We start from the raw sequence: 18,317 nt of genomic DNA, 5'->3' as shown, positions 1-18,317 counted from the left end.
GCAATGGGACAAATTGTGGAAATGGACATCGGACGTAACCCCCTCGATTACCTGATGTGCCTTGAAATCCCCCACCCCAGAGTTACAGTACTATCTGCATATACTTCATAACCTTGTGGGTTTCCAAATCCTTGTGTGTAAATCTTTGTAGATATATCATGTACAAACAACCACTTCGTATATAATTGTGCTTTGGCAACGTACTGTATGCTTTGGTAGTTTGTTGGTTCAATAAAAAAATCTTGTCCTAAAAAATAAATAAATCTTGTCCTATCATGGAGATGCTGCCAGGGAGGGAACTTGGAACCTAGATGCTCTTCCCAGAGTGGTTCCATCCCCTGAAGGGAATCTCTTGCAGGGCTCACACATCTAGTCTCCCATTCATATGCAACCAGGGTAGACCCTGCTAGCAAAGGGGGACAATTCATGCTTGCCTCCACAAGACTAGCTCTCTTACTGGAGCACAAGAAAAGGCAGGGACATGGGCACAAGAACAAACAAATAAAATGGACCTGTGTGGAATGGACAAGGTACAAAAATGCAGAGGCACAGTGGAAAGTGAAGAAATAATACATATAATCTCAAACTGAAGGCATCCAGAAATCAGCAGCAAAAAAATACAACAATGTAGACTGTTACAAACTCCCCAATGGCAAAAAAAGCACTCCCAAAAGAACAATAGTACAAACACTGGTAATGTTAACAAACTGGTGTGAAGCTGCTGGTGCCAGTTTGCTGAAAGTCCATCCTCCAACATGGAGAGGGAATCCCCTCTGCTCAGACCTTGGAAAATCTGGAAACTTTGCACTGGAATCTTGAAGCTTGAATGAAGACTTGAAACTTTAAAAACTTGACAGACTCCCTAGACGATAGTCTGTTTCCCATACATCTTCATCAGAAGTTCCTAATGTCTATACATCAATGAACATTAAAATGTAACATCAACAGTGCAAAGAACAACATGACATATATACAATGCAAATGCAGCCACACCAACCTTATTTGAGGAAAAGCCTTGTCATAGGAGCAGCACAAAAGTGCCTGCAGAAACATGCTATAATCCTTCATGAGCAAACTAAACCTTGGAGTTAAATACTCTCTACAAAACTCAATTGATCATATGTGGGGTGAAAATAATTAGCCAGCTGGGCACACCTGTCTGTCTTGCCCACAGGTACAGGGACTTCATTAACATATTCCCAAATGGGGTCTCTTGGCCTGTTTGGCTTAGGCAATGGAAGATACACTTGGAGAAGGTTTCTTCAGGACTCCGTGAATCTGTTCACTTGTGGCTTCACTTTCTGTTCCCTTCTCCTATCCCTCGCATTTATTTCCAGACTCCTTCTCTTTGCTCAGATCTACTCCACCCCCACAAATCCTCTATTCATTTATTGACCTTCTTTGTCTTTGCACTTTTAGAGAGGGGGGGCAAGGGCTTGACTGTGTGGGGGGGGGTGCGTGCCCCCCGGTCTGCTCCGGTCCAAGGGGTTCATGAACAAGTTTTTTTTAGGTGTTTTTTTTTAGTACTTATCCCCTCTGGGGGGGCTTCTCGGAGGCCACGGGGGTCTCCAGAGGTCCCCCCTCCCTCCACTGGCCTCCATTATGCTGCCAATCACCCTGTTAGGGCAGTCTTTGGCCCATTTTGGAGGCCACCGCACATGCCCAATGGGCCTCTGCATGACAACCGGGGTCATGACAACTGGGGACGGGGTGTTCGGTTCAACATCGGACCGTCGGACCGAACAGGTTCGATGTTGAACCTGTTGGACATCAAACCTGTTTGCACACCCCTACTGCAGAACAGGATGGATCAGTGCTGTTATCTCTCCTCCCCATATACTACGGTTAACAATTGCTAAATTGTTTTAAGTTTTTGTATAGTTTTAACTTGTTTTCTGCTTCTGTTAACCGCCCAGAGACGAAAGTTTGGAGTGGTGTACAAATTTGATTAATAAATAAAAGAAATAAATAACATATTCATAGGATATAATTAGAAGTTATCCTCTATAATAAAAGCCTTGGTGTCCATCCGTGGACGGACACCAAGGCGTGTGTTCGTGCCTCCCTGGCCTGTACTGGGCATGTGCGAAGCGCATGCCCAGAACAGTGCAAGGGAGACACGACCGGCGGCCATCTTGGGCGGCCAGAAGCGGCCGCCCCGAAAAGGCCAGGTGTGCAGCGGCGGGGGAAACTGGCCGAGGTGGCGGCAGAGCCTCTGCCTCGGCCGAAAAAGACGGAGCCCAGTCCCAGAAGACGGGGGACGGAGCGGAGGCCGGCGGCGGCCGGCGGCACAGAGCCGACCACAAATGGCCTGGCCCGGCCGCGGAGGCAGGCAGCGGCGCCCCCAGAGTCCACCCGGCCGCTGATTGAGGGAAGAAGAGGCGGCGGGGGAAGCCGGCCAAGGTGGTGGCAGAGCTGCCGCCGAGGCCTGGCGCCGCCGGAGCCGGGCGGGAGGGAGAATTTGGGGCCTGAAGCCGGGCAGGGGGGAGAAGCGGCGGGGGAAGCCGGCCGAGGTGGTGGCAGAGCCGCCGCCGAGGCCTGGCGGCGATGCCGCCGGAGCCGGGCAGGAGGGCGAATTTGGGCCCCTTCCCTCCCTAGCGCCCGTTATTCAACGGGCTAAAATTTACTTGTGATTAATATTCATCATGATATCTTTGACCTAGGTTCTTTAAAAAAAAAAAAGATTTGTAATTTAAAACTAAAATCCAATTTAAATTTAAAAATCCAATTTAAATTTTAAAAATCTGATTTCTAATTTTTTTTTAAAAAAAGCCCTCGGTTTTTATCAACCCTGATAAAAGTTCTAATATCCTCAGAATTTTCACAACTGTCGTGCAAATTAATGTGAAGCAAGTTCATCTGCCACTTTCATCTTCCACAAGATGGCAGACATTACCCGTTCAGTATTTTTCAGTTCCCTGCCTTGTATTTAACTCCTTTGCGTTGTATAACTGTTAAGAAAGCTTTTGTTTCCACCGCTTTTTTAAAAAATCCCAGAAGAAAAACGTTCAACATCATGGGCCCATTCACACATTATGTTCAATACTCATATGACGAGTGTACAGTATACCCAGGTACAGTCATTCACACGTTATGTTGAACGCAGGTACAGAAGTGTACACAATGCCTCTGAATCCCAGTTGCAGGGGAGTAACAGCAGGAGAGAGGCCTTACCTTTTGCCTGTGGGCTTCCCAGAGGCATCTGGTGGGCCACTGTGGCAAACAGGATGCTAGACTATCGAGGCCTTGAGCCTGACCCAGGGTCTCATTCTTATGTTTTTATGTACACTTCCTAGCTGCACAATGCATTTGAAGGACCTGTATCCAGGTTCACTTTTAAAATGGACACAGGTAGCATTCACACAAATACGTGTACCAGTGTACAGCTGTACACTCATGCAGCATAATGTCTGAATCAGGCTTCGAAATGCCCTGGATTCAGGGTGGCTACATCGCTTTCCCCCCAGTAGCTAGCTCTCGCACCGATTCAGGCTTTGTGGGATGCAGCCGTTCGATCCAAACAGAGACCAGCTTGTACATGCCATTTCCAGAGAGGAGCGGTGGGTGGGCTGTCTGGCAACTGGTGGGAGAGGCCAGGGCAGCCCACTCATGAGGCAAGGAGAGGCAGGCACTTCAGGCAGCAGGTCATTGGGGTGGCTGTCGCCCTTGGAGCAGCTCTTTGGCATCGATTTGGCCTTTGCAAGCTTTGGAAAGAGCCGTGCATTCCTTGCAACGTTTGCAAGAAGAACAAGGAGAAAAGAGGAGGCTGCTGGACATCTTCCTTCTTCCCTGCTCCCCATCCCCTGCTGACTCCAGCAAAAGGACACCTTTGAAAAGTGGTGATTCTCATTATTTAGCAGGCGGAGAGCAACTGGCCCTATCCATCCCCAGCACAGCATCCCTCCAGTGGCTGTTGCTGGTGTATATCTTGTGTTTCTTTTTTGGATTGTGAGCTCTTTGGAGACAGGGAGCTTCCTTCCTTCCTTCCTTCCTTCCTTCCTTTTTTATTTACTTACTTGTTTGTTTGTTTGTTTGTTTGTTTATTCATTTATTTGTAAACTGCTTTGGGAACTTTTGGTTGAAAAGTGATATATAAATATTTGTCATATTCGTGCTGTCAAAGCTTGTGAGGGTCAGTTTTGAAAGGGGGCTGGCCCCCACCAGGGGACAAGGATGCATTTTGAACCTTGCCTCTGGTGCTGCTACCTTGGACCAACTCTGGGACATAAGATGGAGAGAAAGCACTGCAAGATGTCAAGAAAGGCTTCACTTCCTGGGAGAAGGCATTGGATTTCTCAGGTGTCAGAGATGCGCCTCTTCCCCCTTCCTGGGCTTGTGGTAGCAAGCATAAAATTGTCCCATTTGCTAAGCAGGGTCCACCCTGGTTTACATTTGAATGGGAGACTACATGTGTGATCACTGTGAGATATCCCCCTGAGGGGATGGGGCTGCTCTAGGAAGAGAACCTGCCTGTTTGCATGCAGAAGGTTCCAAGTTCCCTCCCTGGCAGCATCTCCAATATAAGGCTGAGAGAGACTCCTGCCTGCAACCTTGGAGAAGCTGCTGCCAGTCTGTGTAGACAATACTGAGCTAGATGGACCCATAGTCTGACTCAGTATATGGCAGCTGCCTATGTCCTTATCTCAGCCACTGAACTCTCCACTGATTGAATTTCAGCCCCCTCACTTTGTGCACACTTCTAAAAGATCAACGCTCAGAAAGGACAAGGGAGTCACTTCGCTTGTATCTATTAATTAACAAGCATCAGAGAAATATTTGAACAGATGCCAAGCAAAGGGCCAAATGAAATGTTAGCACAGCAGACGGGTAAAATGCTCCCTAGCAGGTTTTTGTCTCTTTATTATGAAAAATAGTTGCAGGAGCCTGTCAATTGGATGGGGGCTGGGTGGCATGTTCCAAAGCTTATTTGAGAGGAGAGCTGGTCTTGTGGTATCAGGCATGAATTGTCCCCTTTGCTAAGCAGGGTCTGTCCTGGTTTGCATTTGAATGGGAGACCAACCGTCTGAGCACCATATGATAGTCCCGTTAAGGGATGGGGCCATTCTGGGAAGAGCCTCTAGGTTCCACGTTCCTTCCCTGGCATCCCCAGATAGGGCTGGGCGAGATTCCTGCCTGCAACCTTGCTGCTGCCAGTCTGTGTAGACAATACTGAGCTAGATGGACCTGTGCCCTGACTCAGTATATGGCAGCTTCCTATGTCCCTGTGATCTCTCTCTACCCACCAGCTCCCCATTCCTGCCTTATTATAGGCATGGCAAACAATGCTTGAAGCTCTCTCAGGTGAGGAAAAGGTATAGAAATAAAATAAATATAAATATAAAATATAATATTATATAATATATTGCTGTCTCTTTCAGAACTGCAGTGCAGCCTTCTCCTCCATGCCCTCCTCTTCCCCACTCTTCAATGCTACTTCATAAAGACTATTCCTTGCGGGCTCTCAAGGAGAGAAATGAAATATGATTTAGTTTCTGGTGAACCCGATGGGATGCAACTTCTGGGCAATCCCACGACTCCGAGGGAGATGCGGTTGCTTAGCAACCCCATGGACCTGACTCCCCCGCCAGGATGCAGATTCTGAATAAGGCACAAGAAGAAGCCTCCTCCGAAACCTGAGGGTGCATATTCTTTCTCAAAGGCCACACTCTCTGAATGTTTTAGCGCCTTCCTGCAAAACCAGCTCATTGGAGCATCAACTTTGCTCACCAGTTCACCAGGTGCATGAAACAGAAACCCTCTAGCCCAGGGTTTCTTAACCTTGGGCCCCCAGATGTTGTTGAACTACAACTCCCAGAATCCCCAGCCACAAACGCCATGTCTGGGGATTCTGGGAGTTGCAGTCCAACAACATCTCGGGGCCCAAGGTTAAGAAACCCTGCTCTAGCCTGCTTCTACCAATTAATAGAGATAAAGTGCTGGATGTGAGACAGAACAGAGTAGAAGGCATCCGGAGGAGGTCTCAAAGCGGGGCTTCCAATCCACCGTCCCCGGCAGGTGTTCAAACAGTGCTGGATGGCCATCTGTCAGGGGTCCTGTAGCAGCTTCCTGCACTCAGCAGGGGTTGGAGTAGAAGACTTCTCAGGTTCCTTTCAAATCTGACATTCTATGATTTGCAAATATTCTGTTCAGCTGTGTAATACCTGAGTAAAATTTTCTTGCCTGCCTCACAGCCACTTGAGGGCAGCCATACCTTCTTTGGTAGGGCCTTTTTCTTGTAGTAACTCCCCCTTTCTGCTTGTAAGTCTCACAGACTGAGCTCTGTAGTCCAAGGGTGCACTCTAGGCTGCAATACCAACCTGCCTGAGGATTCAGTCAGGTGACCCCCAAAGGCCCAATTCCTGACCACCTGGCTCTATCAAGCCCTAGTTTCAGAGCTTGCTCCTCAATCAGAGCAACGTCTCTTATGCCAGAGCAACGTCTCGCTGCTGTGGCAGAGCAACATCTCTCTGCCAAACACTTACTTACTTCCCTTGATTGTGACCCCTGCCTGCTTTTGATGACACACTTGCTTCTGACCACCTGGGCCTTGGTTGCTGCTTGTGTGAGCTCCACCAGTGGTTAACCATGCAGCTCTACCTGATGAATGGCCAGCCTGCAGGCAGTGGGGCTTTTGGGTGGGGTGGGGGAGAGAGGAGCAACCCAAGTTGCCAAGAAGCAGAGACAGCTGTGCCTCCTTTGGTGCCCCTGGCTTGTTGGGATGAGCCACTACTGCCTTAACCAGACAACTCTCTAGATGGACCAACGGTCTGATGTGGTAGAAGGCAGCTTCCAACATTAGGAGGGGCTGTAACTCAGTGGCAGAGCATATTCCTTGCATCTTCAGGTATGGCTAGGAGACACTCCTGCCTGCAGCCTTGGAGAATTGCTGCCAGTCAGGGTAGACAATACTGAGCTAGATGGACCAATGGCGTGACTCAGTAGATCTTCCTATGTTCCTAAGGTTGGACAAACTAGATCCAAGCAAAAATGTGCATGGAAAATTAGCCACAATAAGTCAACCGGCACCTATTCTATACCACTGCAAAGATGGGGACTCACACAGCTTAAAAATAATAATCAGTCCCCGTACATGGAAAGTTTCTTGGGCACGTCTCAAGAAGCTCTTATTGGGCAAGGATTTGAGCAGGTGCTTTGCTTTGTGAAGCAACGGCTCAGAGATATAGATTTACAGCAGGAGTCCGCACGGCTGCCCAAGGGAACGTATTTAGATTTTCACATTTTTAACTATAACCCGGCTGAATATTTAGATCAGATTTGGGTACCAACATTTAGGAGATTTCTGACCCTCGCACGATTGAACGCTCTTCCTTCGGCAGTACTTGATGGTAAATTCAAACAACTTCCTTATGATCAGTGATGTTGCCCTTGTGACTCAGGGGATATAGAGTATCAATCGTGTTATTCTTTATTGCAAATTTTACAGGGACGCTCGCACCAAATTTATTACACCCATTTTAACCATTTATCCTGGTCACACAGACCAATTTTATTTGGAAATTATGCTGTCAAGTTTCAAACCTGTAATTGCAGATAATGTGGCAACGTTCTGTTTTGTGGCATCAAAGCTCCGTAAAGACTGTATTCGTAATTTGAACAGTTTGTAATTTTGTAGATTTTGAATTTTCTTGAATTTTGTTATTAATGTTATTAATTGTTGTCAATTGTTAATCTGGTCTGTGACCATAATAAGCTAACTAGCATGGAAAGCTAGTTAACTAAAGCTAACTAGCATGGAAAGCTAGCATGTCAAGGAGAAGGGTAATCTAGAACCCTTTCCACTGACATCTTTTGTGTGTGTGTAGAGAACCTTTACAGCCTACTTTGCTGAAGGAAAGTAAGCCGGTGAGATCACCCAGGTAGGTGTGTGTGTGTGTGTGTGTGTATGTATGTATGTCCCCACTCCATCCCATCAACTTCACAATGCCTGGACCAATTTGAACCAAATTTGGTACAGTCGTAGGGACATCTCAATGGCGTCATTTGTGATGATGTCCACCCTAATTCAAGATGGAGAGCACATTAACGTTTGATGCAGAAGTGGGCTAACTTGAGAGTTAGTAACTGTCCGTTGAGATTATCGTGAAAGGAAAGTAGGAAGATTAGTTCTTACCAGAACAACTTGGTGTTTTTTTTCCAATGGAGAAGACACTCATCCAATGCAACCCCCTCCCACCCCCTGCTGGCCCAGCAAAGATATAGGTTGACCACCTCCAGTGAGAATTAGGCCAATTTTGGTTCAGTGTGCCGAGGTAGTTTGCTTTTTGTTCAAAGGCCAATTCCATGCTAGGCGCGATTAATCAGGAAAGGTACTGGACATGAAGCAGCCTGTGTCATGATGCGGTCATTATATAACGCTCTGAAATGTGCCCACATTTGGAAGGCTGTGTGCTTCTCTAATTGCACCTTCTCTGAAAGGGGATTGTCACAGAAAAGGCCAACGGAAATGGTCAGGAGGCCTTTCAGATTGGGGAGGAAAAAAAGACTTCCTAGGAGTCTGTCTTAGAAAGAGATGACGAAGAGAGGCGTTTATATAATTAGAAATGCTGCAGAAAGGGTGAGTGGGGGGAACTGTTCTTTCTCTTGCTTTCTCCCTCAAACAAATACATTTAGTACCAGGATGGCTTGAAAAGACACAACCTCTCTCTTAATATAGGGGCTTCAAAGTTTACCCCAAATAGGTGATATTTCTACACCACTCAGAAAGAGACAAAAAGGCACCCCAAAATGGCTAAGGTGGGTGCATGTGTGTGTGTCTCAACCTTGGGTCCCGAGATGGTGTTGGACTACAATGCCCATCACCCCCTGCCACGATGGCAGTCCACTCTCAACCTTCAGCCCCAAGAGTCTGTTGGACTACAATGCCCATCATCTCCTGCCACAATGACCTTTGGCTCTCAACTTCCAGTTCTCAACCTTGGGCCCCTAGATGCTGTTGGACTACAATGCCCACCATCCCCTGCCACAATGGCCTTTGTGAGTTCTAGTCCAACAATGTCTGGGGACTCAAGGTTGAGAAGCCTGAATTTACAAAAAGGATCTTGATAAACTGGAATGGGTTCACAGGAGGTGAACAAAGATGGTGAGGTCTGGGCTGACGTATATCCTCATGAGCCAGAAAGCTGAAATTTAAATTTAGTATATATGTAGTTGAAGGCACTCTGATTGCAAGCAATGTCTGTAAGGAGGCATCCCTAGAAATGGGGGGGGGGGAGTGACCCCTCCCCAAATGCTGAAAGTGATTCATTGTTATGTAGAAATATGAAATGTGGCACACAGTGTGGCATGGGAAAGACCTCAGTATGAAACACCCAAAAGCTCCTGAGATTTTTAATTTTTCTTTTTAAGAACAGCTCTTCTAACCTCATAGCCAGACATTCCTTGATGCCAGAACTCTCTAGGCTCAGTCTGCACAATCATCAAAAGGAGGGTAAAAGCTGGGCTACCCACATTTGAATGCTTGTGTGAACTTGTACAAATCCCTCCAGATTTCTCAAACCAGGGTAATTCAGATTCTCTACCCTGCTCTTAACTAAGGTAAGGCAAAGAGAGAGCTGTCCTACTTTGCTCTTCCGTTGGTGTGAACCCACTCAAATCTTCTGCTCTGGAAACCACAGTGAGCAGTTGCTAGAAGGGCTGCTGACCATGGATGTGCCCCTCTGCAAAGCACACTCTATGATCCTGTTGCCTGGGCTTTGTCAGCAAGGCTGGGTCTGCCTCCTGCTCCTTGAGGCCAGTCAGAGGGCAGCTGCAGTTGTCATGAGGCTTTCCAGCCTGCTGGCAGGGCAATGCATACTGAGAAGGCCCACAAGGCCTGGAGGACTTTTCATGCTTGCCCCTCTGGATTTTAACAATGCCTGGCTTGATTGTGTGTTTCCTGGGTTGATTGACCCAAACCGAGGTTCCGACCAGGGTACGATCCAAGCTAGGCCACCAGCTTGGATGGCTTGAAAAGGGGCTTAGAGAAACTCATGGAGGACAGGTCTATCAGCGGCTACTAGTCCGGTGGCTATAGGCCAGACGCACAGGGAGAATGCCTCTAAATACCAGTTACAGGGGAGCAACAGCAAGAGAGAGGGCATGCCTTTGGGTCTTGCCTGTGGGCTTCTCAGGGGCATCTGGTGGGCCACTGTGTGAAACAGGATGCTGGACTAGATAGGCTTTGGGCCTGATCCAGCAGGGCCGTTCTTATATTCTTATGTTCCCTGCCCTCTAGCCCCAGATGTTTGTGTGAACAGGCCTTCTGAGTAGCAAACATGTAAGCAGGACTCTGTGTAAGCAGAGTTCTGTGATCTTACTTTGCAAGTGTGGAATTTCATATCGGGGTTCCATATTCATGCACGGGGTATTTTACTCAGCCCTAGGGGCCGAGTGCGAAAGCAGACCAAGTAGAACAGAGGAAAGTTCCAGAAGAATCAGACACGCCAGAATCGGGTCCCAAAAATCCACAGAGATCAACAACATCTATATACCATTTCTGGCATCTTGTTTTGTTTTCTTTCAGAAAAGAATTGTTCTTAAAGCTCCGACTATATTGGCTGCATTAACACTTTTTTTTTGTTTTTTGTTTGTCATGCAGATAAAACTCTGGGTACCAGGTTATTTCGTCATTTGTCTTTACAACATAGGCAGAATGAACGCAGGAGGGCATAAGAAATTAAAGAAGAAAAAGGAACGCACAGGAAAAGACAACATCTGAAAATTCTCCAAGGCGATGAAAGCTTGCAGGCCTCACAGGACCCAACTGAAGGAGAGAACAAGCTTCTGGGAGGGCTGTAGGTTGGGTGGGTGGGATCAGAGGAAGGAAGTGCAAGAGACAAAGACAACGGAAGGGGCCACATCCATCCCCTTCACCTCAGCCAGGCAGCAGAGCACACATCTAGAAGTTTGGGGAAAATCCCCCCCCTTTTTTTTTTTGGCTTAATTTCTACCGTGGGGGAGAACACCCCAGCAGCAGAGATCCATGTAAACCTGACAGCCTTCGAGAACATTTTTCCCTTTCTGAGACACAAGACGAAAAATTACAGCAGCAACATTAAAACGGCAAATAAATAGGTACCGGTCATTTCAAGGTAAGTCCCCAAAAGCGCCTCACTTGTTCCACACACACACAAATAAAGTATGAAAAGCGCATACAATACTGCGTCGCCGCCCGAGATTTTAGATATTTCCTAGCAATGCGATTGGCTGCAAACCCGGATGAGGATGCAAAAGATCAATTTCGAATGGATTTAAACAACAACAACAAAAACTTTCTCCCTCCCCCTTCTGAAAAGCAAAGCTTCGGCGAAGCGATCCGTTGTGCTGGTTCCGATCCGATCCAGTCACAGCTGGACACGTTTAGCGCATTAAGAGTGCTTACATCTCCAATCTGCATTGTTTTCCCCTGTGAAAGAAATGTGAAATATCCCTTGTTCTTCGTCCATTCAAAACAAACAAACTGAAAAATAACAGGCGGGAAGATTCTCCACACGGCGAGGCTCACGGCCCTCAGGAAAAGATGCTACCTTGTCCTCTCTCTCTCCCCCCTCCCCTTTTCTTTTTGCTTGTAAAATGCAGACGTTGGCAGATGGAGACAGTTGATTTCTAGCGCAAAGTGGTTGGGTTGACGTCAGGCGTCGAGCGCATCCCTTGCCCGCAGGAACGTAAAGGAGGGCTGGCGTACGTCAGGTGAGCGTCTTTTCCAAGGTGGTCTGATGGCACTGGAAAAGGGTCCCCTCAAGCGTGTCTGGAAGAGAAGGTGTGGTCATGCCCCCAGATTCCCAGCCCACCCACTCTGGAGATGAGACGGAAGACTCAACAGATGAATGGGAAGCCCCCCACAGCCCAGACCCCAGATGCTCCCACCAGAACCCCTTGCACTAGGAGATCTGGGAGACAGAGCTCACACACACCCTTCCACTCCCCAAGGATATGGTTCTACCCTCATGTTCCTCTCTTGTTTTGGATCCAATCACTAGTTTAGTAGATTGTGGGAATGTTGTGGATATAGTTTATCTTGGATTCAGCAAAGTATTTGACAGAGTTCCTCATGGTATTTTGCTTAACAAACTGGTCAGATGTGGGCTAGATCAGGGGCAAGCAAACAGCTGGCCCTCTAGCTGTTGTTGAACTACAACTCCCATCATCCCCAGACACACATGTCTGGAATGATGGGAGTGGTAGTTCAACCACAAATGTGGCGGGGGATGATCGATGTTGTCGTTCAACAACAGCTGAAGGGTCAAGGTTGCCCACCCCAGGGCTCAATGAGAATCCTGTCGGGTGGATTCTTGAGTGGTTGGAAAACCATACCCAAAGAGCGGTCATCAATGCCTCCTCATCAAACGGAAGGAAGGTTTCAAGCAGAGTACTGCAGTCTCACCTCACCGCCCTTAGTATTCAACCCCAGCCCAACCTTGATCTGCTGTCTCTGGCCTCTTTGACTCTGGTCTACGAGCCTCTTGTGATGAGATTGCCACCTGATGAGAGTATCATCTGCTCCACATTTGTTACGCAAAATATCTGACATTTGATCAGATGCTTTGCTGAAACCAAGATAAACTATGCCCGCTGCATACCCACAATCTACTAAGTTAGTGATATGGTTAAGAAAAAAGAGAGAGGAATATGAGGACACAATCCAGCCCTGCTAGCTGCAGTCGGGCCCACGAATAGGCCAGGGCCCACTTACCAAAACATAGGGCCAAGGAACTATACAAGTCCGTCGTAGAGCGAGAGCGCCTGGACGATGGAGGGGTCGGCCTTGGATCCCTCCTGGAACTCCTGCAGTGTGAGCTTCCCATCCGCATTCTGGAAGGGAGGAGCCGTGAGAGAGATCAGCAAGGAAGGAGCAAGCGCTCCGGATGAAGAGAAGCAGCCATATCGCAAAAAATCCCACCCACACCGGCTTTATTCTGACTGAACGTTGGGTGTCACATTCCATTGCCAAGAGGTGTTCTGGATGTTCTCAAACAGAGGCCCTCCAGAACCTGTGGTCCTCCAGAGGTTGCTGGACTACAACTCCCATCATCCCCAGCCACAGTGAATTGTGGCTGGGGATGATGGGAGCTGTAGTTCAGCCACATTGGGTGTACACAGTCTGGGAGCCCATGTTCTTCAGCTTAGCCTTTGCCTAGCTGCAGGTAGCTACCTGTGGATGGAGCGCCAGGCTGCACCATGGTGAGAAAGGAAGAGAGCTGGTCCTGTGGCAGGGAGCATGAGTTGTCCCTTTTGCTAAGCAAGACTCATCTCGGTTTGCCTTTGGATGGGTGACACATGTGAGCGCTGTCTGCTGTAAGACAGATGGGGCCCCACTTAGAAGATGGGGCCAAAGCTCAATGGCAGAGTATCTGCTTGCATGCAGGAGGTCCCCGGTTCAATCCCTGGCAGCATCTCCAGGTAGGGCCGGGAGAGGCTCCTGTCTGAAACCTTGAACAGCTGCTGCCAGTCTGTGTAGATCAGATGTGGCTGAACTACAACTCCCATCACCCCCAGCTACAATGTATTGTGGCTGGGGATGCTGGGAGTTGTAGTTCAGCAACATCTCAAGGGACTCTGGTTGGGAACCCTGGGTGTGTAGCCCAGACTAGCCTAGATCAGGGGTGGGCAAACTTGACCCTCCTTGGGCAAACCTGGCCCAAACCTGGCCCTAGCTGGGGGTGATGGGAACTGTAGTTCAACCACAGCTGGAGGCCGGGTTTGCCCACCCCTGGCCTAGATGGACCAAGAGTCTGGCGTGCTAGAAGGCAGCTTCCTAGGTTCTATGTTCTATGTAAGGCATCTGAAACATCTCACTTTATCCATCATGGCAAAAATCCGGTCCACCCTCTTCTCTGGTGTGTTTTCTTCCTCTGGAAGCTCCACTGTATTACCCTGTGGAGAGGAGGGAGAAAGGGGGGTCATCAGCAGTACCTCTGCCTTCTGCCGTGCAGCAGTTCTCCAGACCTGGGACGTCTCCCCCCACTTTCTTTCCCAGCATCAACCCTGTGCACAGCTCTGCTTCTGCCTAAAAGCCATGGGGGGGGGTCTGCAAAGGTTCCCCTCCCTCCCTCTGGCCTCTAGGGCCTCACAGGGACCATTTGAGCATGTGCAGTGGCCATTTTTAAAAATGGCTGCTGAAAACAAAATGGCTACCGTGCATGCTCAAATGGCCTCTGTGAGGCCTAGCATGGCCTAGGGCCTCACATGCTCCATTTGAGCATGCACGGTGGCCATTTTGGTTTTGGCAGCCATTTTTTAAAAAAAATAATTTTGAAAAATGGCACCCCCCCTTCAAGTGGCGCCCGGGGCATGTGCCCTGCCTGCCCTGCCCTAGATACGCCCCTGTTTAAGAGGTGCCTCTTAGCTCATTTAGCAGGGATAACTGGTTACCTGTCCCAAAGGGACTCACAAACAAATAATAATCATTATGTAGACAGCAGCAACAGTGCTGGAGGAGTGCTGTGCTGTTGATGAACAGGGCCAGTTGCTCTCCCCCTGCTAAACAGAAAAGAGAGCCATATCTTTCAAAGGTACCTTGGCCCATTTGACAAGGCTGATTCCCAGGTGGTGTGCCCCAAGAGGACTTGAAGAATGCTCCCTGTCCCAGAGGGATTCACAATCTTAAAAGAAGCACAAGGGAGACACCAGACAGAGCTACGAGAGAGGGATGCTTAGCTGGGGCTGGAGAGGGCCAGTAGGTTGATTGATTGACTGATTGATTGAATGATTGATTTCTATACCGCCCTTCCAAAAATGGCTCAGGGCAGTTTACACAGAGGAATAATAAATAAATAAATAACCTGTCCCCAAAGGGCTCACAATCTAAAAAGAAACAGAAGACAGACACCAGCAACAGTCCCTGGAAATACTGTGCTGGGGGTGGATAGGGCCAGTTACTCTCCCCCTCCTAAGAGAATCACCACATTAAAAGGTGCCTCTTTGCCAAGTTAGCAGGGGTTGTTGTCCCCCTGCTCAACACCAGAGAATCACCACTTTCAAAGGTGCCTCTGTGCTCAGTTAGTCCCAATGGGACTCACAAACTAAAAATAAACATAAGGTGGGCACCAGCAACAGCCACTGGAAGGATGCTGTGCTGGGGATGGATAGGGCCAGTTGCTCTCCCCCTGCTAAACAGAAATGTGTCGCCACTTTGAGAGGTGTCTCTTTGCCTGGTTACAAACCTAAGCACAATTTGGAGAGGAAAAACGAGCTTGTTACTACGGGGGATGCCCTCTGCTCAGGGAAGCCGGGAAACGCCCTTTCCCTGTTACCAGTTCTGCAAAAGCACCGATCAATTATGTGTGAGCCCAAGGCATACCTAAGAGGCATATAAGCAGCAGCCTAAAAGGAACACCCCACTTCCCCTGGTTTACAAACGCTTCCTTTTCTGGCCATCTGGATGTGGTTTTTCACTCAGCCCGCTTGATGGAGGGCCTGGGTATTGACACGCTCATATTAGGCATTCTAGGCTTCTGGGGGCGGAGCCTAGGGACTTGCCCCGCCCTCCGCCTGGCCCTCGTCCCAAACATAAGAGCAGAAGGGGTCGCTCATCCAAAGGGCTGAGCCCCGTTTCTTGGAACACTCACCACCATCTGGTAAATCGCATCTACGATGTCCAGCATCTCGTTTCGCGTGATGTACCCGTCGTTATCCAAGTCGTACAGTTTAAAGGCCCCTGAAAGCACAAGAAGGAAGTTGGGAAGCATTCTGGAAAGACATCACTAGTAGCAGATGAGACTTATAAACTTTGGCCATGGGTACTGTCTCAGGGGACAAATGCTGAGGATTTGGGGCAACATCGACTCCCCGTAGAGATGGCATTGTTGCAGCGACAACTTTCTGTGGGTCATCACCCCTTCTTGATTGCAGTGCCAATCTGAGATTCCCGGTACGAGCTGGGTTCACACAGAACATTCTGCAGGAGCCCATGTGCCTCAGGAATCTTGGATCCCTGTCAAACTAACACGAGAGCAGTTGTGTGAACCCACCCACTGTTTCTGCAAATGGGCTTTGAGGCAAGTTGCGTCCACCAAGCAAGCGGCTTGAGGCAAGCTGTTGCCACCAAGCAAGCGGCTTGAGGCAAACGGAATAATTCTGTTTGGTTGAGGGGCCGGTGGACACACACATAAAGACAAAAATGGAGTCCACTTATGACCAAGGCTTAGTTTGGGGGGAAAAGGTGACTATGGGGAGACTTGATAGAGGTGTATAAAATTATGCATGGAGTACAGAGAGCAGACAGAGAGAAATTTTTCTCCCCCTCTCACCATACTAGGACCAGGGGTCATCCCATGAAATTGAAGGCCGGAAATTTAGGACCAAGAAAAGGAAGTTCTTTTCCACACAGCACATAATTAATCTATGGAATTCTCTGCCACAGGATGTGGTGATGGCCACTAGCTTGGATGGTGATGGCCATACCCTTGGAAGCCATAACTGGGATGGCTTTAAAAGGGACAGACAAATTCATGGAGGATGGGTTGATCAAGGGCTACTAGTCTGGTGGCTATAGGCCACCTCCAGCCTCAGATGGAAAATGCCTCTGAATCCCAGTTGCAGGGGAGCCACAGCAGAAGAGAAGGCATGCCCTCACCTCTTGCCTGTGGGCTTCTTAGTAGCATCTGGTGGGCCAGTGCGTGACAAAGGATGCTTAGCCTTGGGCCTGATCCAACAGGGCTGTTCTTATGTTCTTAAAGCTGCAAGCTTCAGACAGCTTTGATAATTAACAGTCTGACTTCAAAAGGAAACAGGAAATAGCCTGAGTGTTGCATGTTTGCCAAGGAAGATGAAGGCCTATCTCAAAAGACCATTTTGCCTTGGGGTTGCTTGGTGTGTGTGTGTGTGTGTGTGTGTGTGTGTGTGTGTGTGTGTGTGTGTGTGTGTGTGTGTTGGCCTCCTAATGCAGAGGGCTGACTCTGAAAAGCGCAAGTTTGGTTTTCTAACACGGCTGATGACTTACACCGCAGCTTCTCATCCAAGGTTCCTCGAGAAGTGACAGACAGGGCCTGGATGAATTCGGAAAACTCGATCCTTCCATCCTAAGAACAGACAAAGGTCCAGTGAGATTGGCCAGGTGAGAAAACCAGGGGAAGAGTTTACGTTGCGCAGCAGAGGCCTGTGTGAGTGGTTGGGCCTCTAGGATCTCCCCAAGGCAGGGGTGGCAGCCCAAGGCATTGTAGCCTAAAGCACACGTCTCTGCCCCCTTTCAGAGCCACCCTTTGCAGGCGCGAAAGTGGCGCAGAGGAAGGAGGTTTGTTGGCCGTCTCCTTTTCTCTCCTCATACTTCTTGCAGCCTTTGTGGGGAGTGTGGGGAGAGGTGCTCCTCGCAAGGCTAACAAGGGTCAGAATTGTCCCAAAGAGCTGCTTCGGTTCTTGCCACCCCCCTGAGACCCAAGGAATTTGCCGTCTGAGGCTAGTGCCTCGCCTTGCCTCATGAGAGGACCACCCTGCCCCAGGGACCTGAACAGTCCTAGGCTCAGATCAGTGTCCCCCTGTAACAGGGATTCCCAGATGTTGTGGACTACAACACCCAGCATCCTCAGCTACAATGGCATTTGGCTGGGGATGATGGGAGTCGTAGTCAACCACATCTGGGGATCCCAGGTATCGGGAACAGTGGCCCAGAGGCTCTTGAATCTAGAAACAGTTCTCAGCTAGATTATGCTTTTTTAATATACACAATCCAAAGTGCAAACACTGGGCTTTCTCCGTGAATTCTAAGCAATCAATCAATACATTAGAAGACGTCTGCTGTGTGCTGCTGCTGCTATTCACATGCTTGCTACCACAAAACCAACTCTCCCCGGGGGCCAGCAAAAAAGACCCTGCAGGCAGGATCCGGGCCCTGGGCCTTACACTGTGCAGGCCTGCTCTAGAGGAAGCCAGTTGCTGGGAATATTTCTCAGCCCAGATAAACCCAATTCTCTTGTGCCCCTTTTGAAAGGAAGAAGGGGTTTTTTAACCAGCAGAGGGACCCGACAATGGGTGGCTTAGAAAAGAGCTGGTCCCGATTAGCATTTACCGTAGCTCTGCTGCAGTTCGCCCGCAAAAGAAATAAATAAATAAGGCTTAAGCACGGGCAACATGAAACCTGGCACGTGGTGTAAATTCTTGCCGCCGATCATTCCGGAAGCTTTTGTTGGATTGGCCGGGGCGGGGGCTGAGTTTGGCTTGGCTGGCCGGCTTTTGTCAGCCCACATGCAACGTCTCATATTTTGCTTACTGTCCTTTGCCCTGTAAGAATTAGTGAGCAATGTCAACCCCAGGGGGCGGCTGCGAAGGGGGCGGATTTCAGACCCTGGCAGGCAGGGCAAAGGGTTGGGCTTTCTGCACTCCTG

General features: G+C 48.8%; 1 protein-coding gene across 1 annotated transcript in view; it reads right to left on the bottom strand.

Moving 5' to 3' along the window:
• Positions 1-10,481: 10,481 nt before the first annotated feature.
• NCS1 (neuronal calcium sensor 1) overlaps positions 10,482-18,317 on the bottom strand; it is a 61,529-nt gene continuing 53,693 nt past the window's right edge. The window contains exons 4-8 of the mRNA XM_053282382.1: positions 16,940-17,018; positions 15,567-15,655; positions 13,795-13,872; positions 12,692-12,810; positions 10,482-11,746 (exon numbers count right to left, since the gene is read on the bottom strand). Coding sequence (XP_053138357.1) covers positions 12,712-12,810; positions 13,795-13,872; positions 15,567-15,655; positions 16,940-17,018 — 345 coding nt within the window. The 3' untranslated portion in view covers positions 10,482-11,746; positions 12,692-12,711. The remainder of the gene's footprint in view (positions 11,747-12,691; positions 12,811-13,794; positions 13,873-15,566; positions 15,656-16,939; positions 17,019-18,317) is intronic.

The sequence above is a fragment of the Hemicordylus capensis genome, chromosome 17, assembly GCF_027244095.1.
Source record: "Hemicordylus capensis ecotype Gifberg chromosome 17, rHemCap1.1.pri, whole genome shotgun sequence".
Taxonomy (NCBI): Eukaryota; Metazoa; Chordata; class Lepidosauria; order Squamata; family Cordylidae; genus Hemicordylus; species Hemicordylus capensis.
The sequence above is the reverse complement of the archived record's forward strand: the minus strand, read 5'-3'. Positions and strand labels throughout refer to the sequence as shown.